Source organism: Topomyia yanbarensis, chromosome 1 (genome assembly GCF_030247195.1).
Source record: "Topomyia yanbarensis strain Yona2022 chromosome 1, ASM3024719v1, whole genome shotgun sequence".
NCBI lineage: Eukaryota > Metazoa > Arthropoda > Insecta > Diptera > Culicidae > Topomyia > Topomyia yanbarensis.
The window spans coordinates 60,807,886-60,821,596 of NC_080670.1; the positions used below are offsets into that span (position 1 = coordinate 60,807,886).

Genomic DNA, 13,711 nt, shown 5'->3' on the forward strand with positions numbered 1-13,711 from the left:
ATTTTCCGACACTTTCAGATCTAGTCCTCCCCTCCTGCTTCTCCTTTTCTTTAACTTAGGAAAGTGATGAGAAGACACGGCTTGGTACATATCCCCGTCTACATACAGGGAAAGTGCCATTTGAGTCAATATATTCCAATTCCTGTTTCGAAGTGAATTAATGAGGGATGCGTTAAACTGAATGTTGGTTTCTGTAAATTCAAGCAGAAAAAGGCAACCTAGTTTGCGATTTCGCAACCACTGATCATTTGCCAACCCTAGTCACTAACGGTCTATTTTGACTATACAACAATTAACATTTCCAGTGAATAAACTACATTCCTAATCGTGTGAATAGCGTCCAAAATCGTTTGAATGGGCATATGCCTCGCATTATACATTTAGGGAAAACACATGCCACAATTATCCCCCAACAAAAGCCGCAAAACAAAAACCAGGAAGACCAGTTCCGGTGATAGCAAAAGTCCAAATATCCAATGCCAAAAATCGCCAACAAACGAGCAAGGCAAATAAGCAGCAGGGTAGCGTGGGAATGAAACCGAGAGATGCCTCATGAAGTAGACAAGTCACCTCAAATGAACCGAAAACCGGAACATCAGCATGACTGTATCTGCGCTCTGTCGGTAAATTGCCATTCGGACTGCCAGTACATGCTGCATATTGTCTAAAATTCGAACCGCAAAAACAGAAGCTTCGAACGGAGCGGTCCGCAACCGTACTCTCGGTGCCTTGTTTCCGGATCCGCCACTCCGATCAGAACAATAACTGGTAAATTTAAGTCTGTCAGAAAACGATGCAAACCGGTATAGACACCGAACCGATTTCAATAGGTTTGACTATTTATCGTAAGAAAATTGTAGGCATGGTCTCACAAATTGACGCTTTTGTTAGTTTGTTCCACTTCCAACTTCCTTCCCACCAGTAATTCCTCTTGTCGTACTGGCAGCTCTAGCCATCCTACCTGGCAATTGTATGGTAGTGATCGAGCGTAAATGCCAGCCGAGAGGAATGCTTGTTTGCAGACAAACAATGGTGAAGTGTTTTATGCTTCTAGTCGAGCTGGAGTAAAATGCTCACTTAAATATAGGAACCAAATGTATCCTGGTGATATAGTGCCACTTGAAAACATTTGCATTTAAGGATCAATTCAAATGTAGTAAGAATAACAATGGCCTCAGATGGCATCAGTCATAACCAAGCATAACCTAAAATGCTTTTTACTTTTATTCACCCATAAACACAGTATGAGCTTGCAAAGAAATCCGGAAAATCAACATCGCAATTGATAAGCAATGATGGAAAACATCGTACTGCAGTTATGCTCCTTACCTTAATTCACTACATGCCGCATTGCTGTGTGAAAATTTTCTTCCGGTCAGGCAATGCCGTACCAATATATTGTAAACCGAAACTATTCATTACGAATTGTTGGAATCAGAAGGGTAAACAAACTGACGTTCGGCGTAGTTCACAAAGACCATTTAATCAGGCTGTGTATTATCAAATTTAGAAGAAAAGCAAACGAGTTCATTTGAGTAAATCTTCAATCCCCGAGAGTACCCTACTAAGTACTGTTTAAAGACTATCCTCGTTAGCGCGCAGTGTCTTGAAATCACGAAAGTTTGGCACACGCTATATACCTTCACCATTTCCCCCGGCCGGGACCGTCGAACGTAGCATGGGGCGCAGCATAGTGTCGGGGATTGTTAGCCGAAGAATGATACTTACTTGCGAGCTGTGCATACAAACCACCCCGCGCCGCCGTTGATAATTGAAGGGAAACTTCCGGCTGGAGAAACTTTTGAAATAAAAGACTCTACCAACACGCGAGAAAAGTGGTAGGAAGCGGTGCAAGAGGATGGGTGGAAGGTTTTTCTTGTAATGCGCACAATTAAAGGGATGTTAGTGCGGGTTGCTTGCTTTTTAGTGAGAAGAGTCTTGGCTTTGTTGACTTCGGGTGGAGAATTGGGAGTTTTAGTTGGCGCATTTTCCTTTGCACTGAACAAAATGCAATTCTCCTTTATCGTAGAAGAGTCGTAAGCAGATTCGTAATCAAAACTTTTGAGTTGAAAATTTATTAAGAAGGTTATGTCAGGAACAACGATCATTAGAATAATTTCTCACTGTGTAATCAGACGCACGACGGAGCTGATTTAATTGTTTTTCAACGGGGCTCGAATTTATATCAAGTTCAAAGTTAAAAGGTGGAATGTTACTGCGTCACTGTTGTCAGATGAGACTATTGTACTTGCTCAACTTTTTCATCTAATTCTTCTTCATTTTCATTTGTACGTGACCTAGCTTCATCGTTGAGTATAAAATGTTTCCGCATTTTCATATAAGTTTGCTGAAATTTCCAGCATATTTGAAGTAATAGACAAATGGAATTCATTTGCGCTTGGCTGCAGGATTTTTTGATGGGTTCAGGAGTGAAGTAAAACATTCCGTTAAACTCGATTGTAAATATTTTACATTCTAAAGCTATACATATTTATTGATAAATATACAGTTCAGGAATCAGAGAGAAGACAGTGCACACCGCGGTGGTGTCGATCGATTACTTTTCTTCTTGTTTGTTTCTTTCTTTTTTTTCAATCGCTAAACAGAAATTCAGGATTTATTGGTAGGTGAGAGATTAGGAAGAGGATAGAGTCAAAGAACTGCAAGATGATCTCCGATTATTATTCGCTTCGACGTGAAATAACAAACCACTGAAGTTTTGTTTGAATTAACCGATAATTTTTCTCGCAGAAGAATAGAATTGGGAATCTTCTTCGTCCACCTTCCCAACAAATGCTCCACTTCTGTATCGGCCTTCCTCGGCATATCGTTGAATTTGTTCTGCTTTAAATGAACCTTGAATCTTATCTGGATTTTGCTGTTCCTTATACTCCCACATCTACACCTGCCTGCCCAAGTAACAATTTAAGTTTTATAGCATACTACAAGTGCAATCTAGGTTTTAAGAGCGACTTCAAGAGTATCATAAAACCATAATTGTTGCTAGGGTGGTCCTTTTTAGGACTCTTAGAGCCGATTTCTTCACCCTCGCTTAGCGCTTAAGCCAGGTTTAAACGTACTGGTGAATCTGGTTTAAAAGTTAAGCGAGGGTGAAGAAATTGGCCCTCAGAAGAATAAAGGTTTCCCATCCACATTGCTTATGTCTTCTGCTGAACTATCTTCTTTCAATTTTTTTTTCGTTATCATCGAAATCATCGGCATACTCATACATGTCCAGCTCATCATTCTGGAGTTGCGATACACGAATGCAAATAGTTTTAGTCGTGATGTTTCGAAACGTATAATATCAAAAACATCTTTTGTGATTTAACAAAAACTGTCAGTCTCGTGGTTGCGGTCTTTTTCCCTTCTCGCATTTATTTCCTCATGTCCGTCATCAAGACTGTCTTATATGTGTGTGTGTGTTTTACTTGGTGGTAAAGCTTTTACGCCGACCCAGCACACGTTCAGTAGCTAGACCGTACTACCGATTTCGTCCATCGTGTGCCAGAGTGAAGAACTCTGAACAGAGAAGATAACTCTGAACCTCACTCCTCTAAACTCCACCAAGGAGTCCGACATTTGCCTGATCCCCCGGATTCTATTTGAAATGACTACTTCGGGGGGAGGCGTACTAATGCACTTCACTTGATTCCAGATTTAGCTGGTCGTGCTAGATTTCGCTAGCTGGTCTCATAACCGCCATATCAGGCATGATATTCTACATGCCCTCCTCTCTACGTTGACCGGTTGGATGCCGTGGTGGATCCAGCGAATCCGGTTGGAGGGTGGCTTCCAGTTCACTGGTGCCCGGCGACCCTATATTGGTGGTTTGTCGTGTTCGTTGCTACTCGGCGTAGTCCCCGACGGTGAAGCTAGCCTACCTCGGCGAAGAGCTCCCCGACGAAAGAATATCTCCCGCAACCGTTGACGGACGCGTTATTCTTCCTTCGATGCAGTCCGGCAGAATACCGATGTCAATTCAGCGATTCCGGGTGGAGGATTGCGTCCTGTTCACTGGTGCCCCGACGATTCAAACCGGCGATTCGCTACTACTCGGAATAGTCCCCGACGATGGATTTTTCCTACTCCGACAAAGAGTTCCCCGGCAGTGGAAGGTCTTCTGAAACCGATGCTCCCCTGACAGATGCCTAGGTCGGTCCTGCGATTCTGGGTGGAGGGTGACTTCCAGTTCACAGGCGCCCCGATGTCTATTTGCCGGTGCTACTTCCCGATCTACTCGAACTAGTCCCCGGCGGTGGGCCTAGTCTACTCCGACGCAGAAATTTCCCGATTTTGAAATTTCTCTCGAAATCGTTATCTCGATGCTGGTCGGTTAAGTGCCGAAGTCAGTCCTGCGATTCCATGGGAGGATGACTTCCGGTTCTCAGGTGCCCCGACGACCTACCATCGACGATGCGTACACTCAGTGTAGTTCCCGGCGGTGGATCTAGCCTACTCCGGTCGCACCCCGTGGTCTACTTTATCTCTCTTCCTGAGGCTGACTTGTCAAGTGCCACGGTTGGTCCGGCGATTCCAGTTGGAAGTAACAGGTTCATTGGTGCTTCTACGGCCCGAGGCCGTGTACTGCTACGTTGCTGGTCGTTGTTCCTCTCGCTAGCTTCGTTGCAACGCTGACATGATCTGAACGACTGTTCTGTTCACCGCGTCCCATTTTTCTTTATCCGCACACATTCTTTCGACAATATTGCTCATTTTAACGTCCTCACCAACAATGGTTCTCATTTAGCATCGCTCGTGCTCGAATCGCGGACATTCAAGGACCACGTGCTCAAGCGTTTCCTCTGCATCTCCGCACGGCGAACTCTGCAGGACGGCGAACTCGTGTTGCCGAACCTGTTCAGATACTTTTTGAAACAGCCATGACCAGACAAGAACTGCGTCATGTTAAAGTTCACCTCGCCGTGCGCTCTGTTCACTCACACCGAGAGGCATGGAATTAGTCGATGGGTCCATCTACCATTTACAGCGTTATCCCACTCCCGCCTAAACGTGCTGTTCAGCCGAGATGTGTTCATCTTCATCTGCAGTGCCGTCGCCCAAGCAGGTCCTGCGCTTCTGAGCACCTATGTGAAGACACATACACAGGATTCGCTTTTTACTGCTGCTGATCGCCGAATTGTTGGCCTGAGATAGTGCCGAAATCACTTTTACGGCCCTCCCGCATGCATGGTCGATGTGGCTATTGAAGCTTAGCCAGTCGTCTAACACACTCCCAGTTTTCTAATTTCCCGCGCTAAGTTTCAGTTATAGCAGGCCAACGGGGTTGCCTTCGTACCCAAGGACATGAACCCTCCGCGCTCCCCCTCCCCCCAACGCACCGAACTAAGGGCCATCGAAAAATACTGGACATGACTTACGAACGACGAAATCCCTCCAGTACGCATCGACAAACGCTTTCCTTCCTCAGCTCACGCAAAAAGCAAGATGGAAGAACAATCTGGCATCTCGTTAGCATTAAGGGGGGCGTCTGGTGTAAAGGGCAAAAATAATCGATTTTTTTATCCGCTTAATTGTTAGTATTGAACCTCTAGAAAGGTCTCCTGAAATCTCGGTGGCCACGCTGAACTTCTTTTATTTCAAACATCCATGCATACCACGCGCGTATTTGCTATAAGTGTACGCAGATTTCAGGTTTACCGGCAACAATTTTCGAAAAACTGACAGCGATAAAAAATACAGTGTAAACAATACACTCTAAACTACCCAAATTTTTTCTAGAGAAAACACCCAATGGGTCATTTTCTACAGCGTTTTTTCCGTGATGCAATTTGATGATGTCGTTTTTTCTCGAAACAGCTTTTTCATTTTTTTTTAACTTGGCGAACTCAAAACTAATCAACGAAATGGCTTAATTTTTTTATGAGGATGTCAAATATGTGTAGGCTACACATATTTGGCATCCTCATAAACCACATATTTGGCATCCAGATGAACCACAGAAAATTGAATTAAAAAATTTTCTCACTATTATTTTCAATAAAAATGAACGAATTTTACAGTAAAATATGAGATTTTTCGGTTTTCATTAAGCCATTTTCCGAATCTCGAACTTTTTTCTATTTTTGTGGTTCATCGACTAACTACAAGTCTAAGCTTTACAAAACTCATTGAATTTCCCATATCAGACAATTTTATCGAGAGTTATCGTGTTCGCCGCGGCGCTCGTTGGCTTGAAAATGGTTGTATGTCTACTCTTGGAACGCTTGTATGTGTGGCTCTGTGTGCCTGAAAATATTTTTTTCGTACACACTGAATGTATAAAGCAATCCTAACATTACACAAAATATCTATTGTTGCATTGCCTTCAAAATCGTCAATCGCTTATGGGTATAATGATGAGATCTGTTTTAGGGAAAGAAAAGTTTGCAAAAATTTGTATTTATTTTGCCTATTTTTTACAGATTTACGGATTTTTCAATAGTGTGCCATTAAAACACACAAAGAAATTTGACAACAATTTTTTATTGGTAATTGTCTGAATCGATTGGTGGTCTAATTATGAAAATCCATCAACAATTAAAAAATGTAAGCGAAAACTTCTTCTGTTTTCTCACATTTTCACAATGTTTTCATAATCATACGCAATTGAAATACCAGAACATAGTTACGAACAATTCGTAATTTGTACTTCTCTGAATCGATTAAATCCATCAATAATTAACAACGCTACAATCATTTAAAATAATGCCACATTTTCATAACGCGGATTCTGCTACCCGAATGCTTAGTTACAAATTTCTAAATTAAAAAAAAGTTTTCAAAGTTTCTCATATTTTTTTCTTTCTATTCCAGATTTATCAACAGCTACAATACGTTATCTAACAGGTAGAGTTATGAACCATTTTAATCATATTTATTAACTTCAGATTTCCGTTCAAAGACCAGAAATTGGCCGATTTTGTTTTATTGTCGCTTATTTACTTTCCTAAAAAAAATTGGTGTTCTTTTGATCGTTTGCTTGATGCAAACGATCAAAAGAACACCAATTTTTTAGGAAAGTAAAGTGGTCTTTTTAGTGAAATGTAGTCGATATTATAAAACCTCTCGAATAATTTTAAAAATCAACAGGTAAAACGTTGAATTGAATATTAATTTCTCCTTGTTTACAATACGCTTAACATTCAGTTCGGTTATATTTTATATTATTTGTGAGTTTATGGCAAGTACATAAAGTCTCATACACACCAGGAAAGATGTATCTCATTAAACATGTTCTCAAGTGTTTGTAAATGAACATATTTTGAACATCTGAGAAAACCGACGTAGCTTCTGCCGTCGTCCCAAAACGTCTCTTTTTACGACGTTTGCGGTAAAAATGACATCTCCACAACCAATTAATTTCCCATTATATCAACAAAAGCATGAACGAGGTGATTTGACTAAAGAAAACTTTTCCAGATCCTTAGTTTCCGTTACGAAAACAAGCGCGTTTTTTTTATTTTCAAAGCTTTTCGTGACAATGAAGAGCCACTGTGAAAATCGGTGTATTTGTTGCCGAGATATTGTGCTCACCGCAAACACTATAAAAAGATGCGTGGGTAATGTCAAAGACATAAACGAAGTGAAATAGAATACACTTTAGACTGTTATTACGAATGCTACACTTTTCACTATCCTCTGAAAAGTTGTATCAGGACCAGTTGTTTCGGTATTTCTAATCGAAAAACTGAAATAACGGAAGATGTACATCGAAATCTAAAATATTCAAACACGAACCAGCTTCGATCGAATGTTTTATAATCGGTTATTCCATGTATATGCTACTTTTACCGAAAATAGAAATAAAGGATTGCGAAAAAAAATCAAATTAAATTCTTTTGACTGATTTAATAGCGCTGATAAGGGATAATTTCTTTGCCAAAGAAAAAAGAATATATCGCCAAAAATTGTAAAGTGAAGCTGTGACATTACCGAAAAAGCTGTGAATATGGTTACCCAAGTTGCGAGTAAATGCCAATACTGTCGAAAATCCATAGCATCTACCACGTATTGTACCGCCCAGACATTATAATAAACATACTGCTCGTTTGGCATGCGGGCAACGAATGCTATAAAACGGACACGCGCGACCTATGTATAGGTCTTGTATGTTGCAAAATTGAATACAAGACACGTTTGGTTCAGTACAACGGAAGTTATTCGAATTTAAACACTGAGAAAACATCTCAGTAGAAATTTTTGAAACGGGACCCAGTATTGAAACGTTAGAAGTATTCCACTTGAACGGAAACTTTCAGAGCAACAACGGCCACTCTATTAATGTTCTGTTTCTTTTATTGAATTTTTTCCTTTACAATTAAATAAAACTTTTTGCAATAGCTACTTTTTAACTAATTTGTACTAAACTTTCACTACATGTTCTAAGAAATCAGGAAAGGAAAAGCACTGAATTTTTCTGTCACAAGGCAACCCCTCAATACTGGAAGAAGATGAAAGATACATGCATTTAGTCTCTATTCAACATTCTTGCAAGTCTATTCCTGATTCGTTGCTGCAATAAGCATTAAAAACTAGAAGCTTTATTATCGCGCTTATAATAAAACCTCACATTGCGCGCGTTCGAAAAGCGGATCAAATATAGTCGCAGTTGCTCCGCAAGCCGATTTCAGTGGAGTCACTAACCAATGAGACAGTCGAACATAAGCGAACTATAGGAGTGGTAAACAGTCTCTATTACAAATAAATGTAGAAGGTATTCTCTTACTTTGTTGGTTTATTTGCTTTTCGAAAGCTCCAAGGAAAAAACTTCCTATGAATTTGCATAGGCGTCTGTCACGCGCCTATCTGAATGGAGCTTTCATATAATCGCATATCGAGCGATTATCCTGCAAGGCACAATACTACGAAACAAATAGAATTTCACGTTAACGGTCTGTTTAATACCCCTTCTGAATTTTGAGTGCTTGAATTTTTCACTCGTACAAGTACACCATAAATTTAGTTATTTAGTTGGGGGCTCGTTAGATGGGGTGCTTGTTAATTGGGTCGTTCTTGTCCCCAACCAAAAAGAAACTGGTTGTCAACATCACAACTTGTCAAAATCTCATGTCAAATTGTCTTTGACAATTGAGCAAACAACAGTTAAGGATGTAAGCAGTTGCATTCTACATTACTATCATCCGCTTTTAGCAATTTTTGACATCTGTCGATCGACCAAACTAGCAAATCAAATTTGTTCGTTGTGGTGAGGTCGAAACCCAACTAACAAATTTACGATGTAGCGCAATAAAACAAACACCGAACATCACACCAACGACAACAGAGAGGTGTGCTGAAATCATTCCACCTCATTGAATCGATTCTTTTTGGTTTCCAGGGAGGAAATCATCACCAAAAGTAAATACATTGAGGAAGAGGAAACTAAGCGGAAGGTCGACGAAACCGACCAGCCTTCCCTGATCGGTGCAAGCAACAATCTGGGTAGCTCTGGTAGCATAACTAGTGACACCGGTAGTAGCAGCAGTAGCAACGTCGGAAGTAGCACCGCCACTGGAATGGTAAGCAACAACAACAACAATAACAATGCCCCCGCCGATGAGCTACTACAGCAGGATCAGGAAGATCCAGACGACGAAAGTTCCGCCCAGGAGGATGACGTCTTCTACGACAGTGACGGTGGCGAGAAGGAGGAAGACTGCAAACCGTGTCCGGTGGTGAAACCGACGTTCCTGTGCGGCAGTGATAACCGGACGTATTCGTCACAGTGCCGCCTGGACTATCACAACTGCATCCATTGGAGCTCGGTCAAAGTGAGCTGCATGGGATTCTGCCCGTGTAAAGGTGAGTTTGATATAATTGATGCAGTAGCACGAAAAAATAGTGCCGTCCTAGTGGCGATGAGGCATGCTGATGGGCACGGACAGGTTTTAATTTTGAACGTAATTATTTCGTCAAGCAGAAGTGGGCATAAAATATTTGCTTGCATATTTTAATTCTACGGGTATGTCGTTATTTCAGTAACTTTCTAGCCATAGTGAGATAAATTACTTTTTTTATTTGATCGAGAGGGCAATGTTTAGTACCAATTTAATTTTATTGGAATTAACTTCTTGGTTAAGATTAAGTACGTAGCATTTCAATTATTTGCGCAAATAATAACTGGATCCAACTTACCCATCGGAAGGCAACACGTGATGATGAACAATACGGCATGAAATTTTGCGATTACATTTTGCACTACTAAACATTTACCAACCCTGAAATTAGTATGCATAAAAAATTCTATTGCACACTATTGATATTTGGATGTATCGACATTTTACACTATTATAGATATCTTTACGGCCTTACCATTACACTAACTAAAAGAAAAGATCTTATTCATTGCACAGGAATCAAATATCTAGCGGTGTTTTCGCAAATTTAAATATCTCGAACAAAACGATCAACTCAGCCCGCATTAAACTGCCAGAACAATATTACACGGTGTAGCAACATTGCTTACACACAAAACTCACTTATTTCGAAGCTTTACACCTCTATGAGCACTGCTCTGAATAGGTGTTAACGCGCATTTACCCCCGCAGGCTATCAACCCTTTCTGACTATTCGTTGGGCGGTGGAAGGAAAATGTACACGTACAGTCTCCTCTTCTTCCCCGGGAGCGGAAATTAAAATTGTTCTCAACTCATTTCCCGCAGCACCGCCTCCACCGCCGCTGCAGAGAAGTGATGAGCTGCTTCGGGGCCTGAGAGAAAAAATATAAATACAAGGCAGAGGTTTCTAGCCTTATTATAATAACTAGGTGCTACTCAACGAAAATTTGATTCACTATTTTAATGAATATGCTGTATAGTAAGATGGGGCGAGGTAGCTAATTATCTTTCATTTGCATAGCATTCACTCAAATCACTTACCCTTGATTATGTAAACTCGCTATACATGTGAAAAGTTGAGCAACTAGCGAAAAAAGGCATCATTAGTAAAAGACTACGTACTTCATTTTCGTGAGTATTTTGCATTTAGCAGGAATTTATCGAGAATAGCAAGTAAGAGTTCTCGAAATGTTACAGTACTTTGTGCACTAGATCTTACAAAGTGGAATCAGCATGGTCGCTTCAGTTCTGCCAATCTTGACAAACCGTCATAATAATCAGCTTGTAAAGTTAGTTGCAGTTGTGTATTCTTCTTTGTTGTTCACATCAACGGTAGTGTTCATGACGTGGAGAACTATCGTGCGATATAGATCTTAAGCTGGTTCCCGAAAGAATTTGAACAGTTCACACCTAAAAAAAATAATGTAAATTTACGTCTCCTGACCCTGACATATAGGAGCATCAAAAATAACTTAGTTTTACGTTTGATTTTAATTTTACATGACGTTTAATTTCGTAAATCATGTAATTTTACTCCACATACAGAGTTTGTTCTGAATGGTAGGAAGTGTAATTTTATGTCATTGCGCATGTAAAGTGTATGTTTCATGTAAAATTAAATGGAACACGGTAATGTTCCGTCATTTCGTAAATTACGGTTTGTTGATTTGTGTCATGTTTGCAACTACGTCAACGATAAAATTCAGATTTTTTTGGTGTGTTGTTATCCGACATTGTATATTAGTTCTTGCGTCATACCATCATTCAGGAACAAAATGGCTTCGTCAGTGAACGATCTGGAACCACCAGAATTATGGTTTATGAGGCCTGTGTTAAGCCGAAGAGGACCACGTGCCATTTTGAGATATGTGCTCTAAAAACGCTATCGCATTCAACATAGATTTAAGAACACCCACATCTAATTATTTTAAGTAACACAAATAGCAAACGGAAGCCAATAAGTGTTCCATAGCGTACTATGTTAATAGTAAGTTATCTAAAAATTAATTTGAACATGCAAAATACTAGTAAAAATTATGGCATTCAGCTCGGTTTGACTTAACACAGACCATGTATCCATCATCATCAACAATCTTGACAAACCACAACAAGTTGATTCCATTTATAAAGTCTTGTCAGAGGCCTTCGACCGTGTCTCGTATCGCCTCGCTGTCGAGAAGCTTAAACGTACTAGATTTACTGCCTGGTTAACAGATTGGTTTGCCTCGTATCTCACAGGATGAAGGGTTTTTATGCTATTGGGCGACACACTTTCTACGCTATTTAAAATCTGTTCAGGTGTGCCACAGGGAAGTCATCTAGGACCATTGCTCTTCATTTTGTTTATAAATGATCTTGGCTTGGCACGGTTTTTAAATCTTCAAAATTTTTATTTGATGATGATCCAACCCTTTTGAATTAATTAAAAGGTGATGGTTCATTATGCGGCAAATATGCCGAACAATAAACGTATTTCTTGTTTATATTGTCAACAGTCATATTTACCGTGACAGCACAAATATCGCGAGTTGTGAGGTCGGATATAAGACAAGCGTCAATAGCACTATTTGCAAGTATACATGCACGAGGCATTTCAGGTGGATTTGTCATGCCATTTTTGTTGAAAGCTACGAAGGCGGGGTTAAGTAGCTTTCCAACATAGAAGTTTCCTTTATGGAAATACGGTTTTTGAACCAAAGCTATAGAAGCTTTTTCCTTCCTGCACAAGGCGGGATAGATTCATAGTTGCTGTACGTTTATGCTGAAGATTAATTTGTGCTACTCTAACCACACTCGATTACAGCACTACACATTTCATCATCAGCACTTATTGTATAGCAACTAGAAGATACCAAACACGTTGACTATGACATGACCATCATTTGAATCCCACGATTTGCGAAGAAACAAACGTCCACTAAGTTAGAGATTCGCATAACACAGCAAGGGTAAGACCCACGACACTCCGTGCGCGACTGGCATATTTTAGTCCTGCCAGGCATTCAGCCCTCGGGACGAAATAACACTTGAGGACTCCTGTTTTCAGTCGTCTCTTACGACATGGGAACAGGAACCCAGTGGATCAATTCGTGGTTGAGATACTTCAACCCACCGAATGACACACGGCCTCTTGGCTGGTTTTGTCCGGAGAAAGATAATAGAGTTATCAACCTCCTGGTGGACCACAACCACACAATCCCGTATTCCCGTTTACGACAGCTAAATCAAATGGGCTTACTATTCGTTCGAATCGCTTTTGAACGAATGGGCACTTCCAAGCAATTGGTTCAGCGAAGAATAATCTGCCCTTCAAAAGTCGTATGAAATAGTTTTTCTGTGCCTTCGTGAAAAGATGGTGGCTGACTAAGACGATGAAAGATAAACAGTAGGGGATGGTAGGTACAGTGTTTTAACCAGCGAAGCTGGAGCTTTCAGAACAGTAGTTGCGTTGAAAATCTCGTTGCTAGAGAAGCAAAGGTCGAAAAGTCAGTAGTTTCCATTCACTATTCCATTTAATTGCAGTGCAATAGTCGTCGAATAACTGGGCGGCTGAGGATGCAATAGTTGACCGGACAACATCGGGAAAATAATGGCCAGAGGAAAAGAATTACCATTTAACACCTATGAACTTAAAGTCCTTCAAAATCAGCATGTTATCGCTTACATTTGACCCCAGGCCAAGGAGAGTGAGTACTCATTAATAAGCTCGAAGTCATCGACGTGGTCTGGCGGGATGTGAACGACGCGTATATAAAGGGAGTTGGTTTGGAAGGCTATGTTCTATCCATACATTCGGGAGGAATGATTAAGCAGCTTTTATAACGGGAGTGGAGTACTAGGAGAACCCCACCGCCACAGCGTTTAAAGGTGGT

General features: G+C 40.6%; 1 protein-coding gene across 1 annotated transcript in view; it reads left to right on the top strand.

Moving 5' to 3' along the window:
• Nucleotides 1-13,711, top strand: part of LOC131677736 (proteoglycan Cow) — a 373,287-nt gene that overhangs the window by 318,264 nt on the left and 41,312 nt on the right. The window contains exons 4-5 of the mRNA XM_058957754.1: nucleotides 6,817-6,849; nucleotides 9,341-9,804. Coding sequence (XP_058813737.1) covers nucleotides 6,817-6,849; nucleotides 9,341-9,804 — 497 coding nt within the window. The remainder of the gene's footprint in view (nucleotides 1-6,816; nucleotides 6,850-9,340; nucleotides 9,805-13,711) is intronic.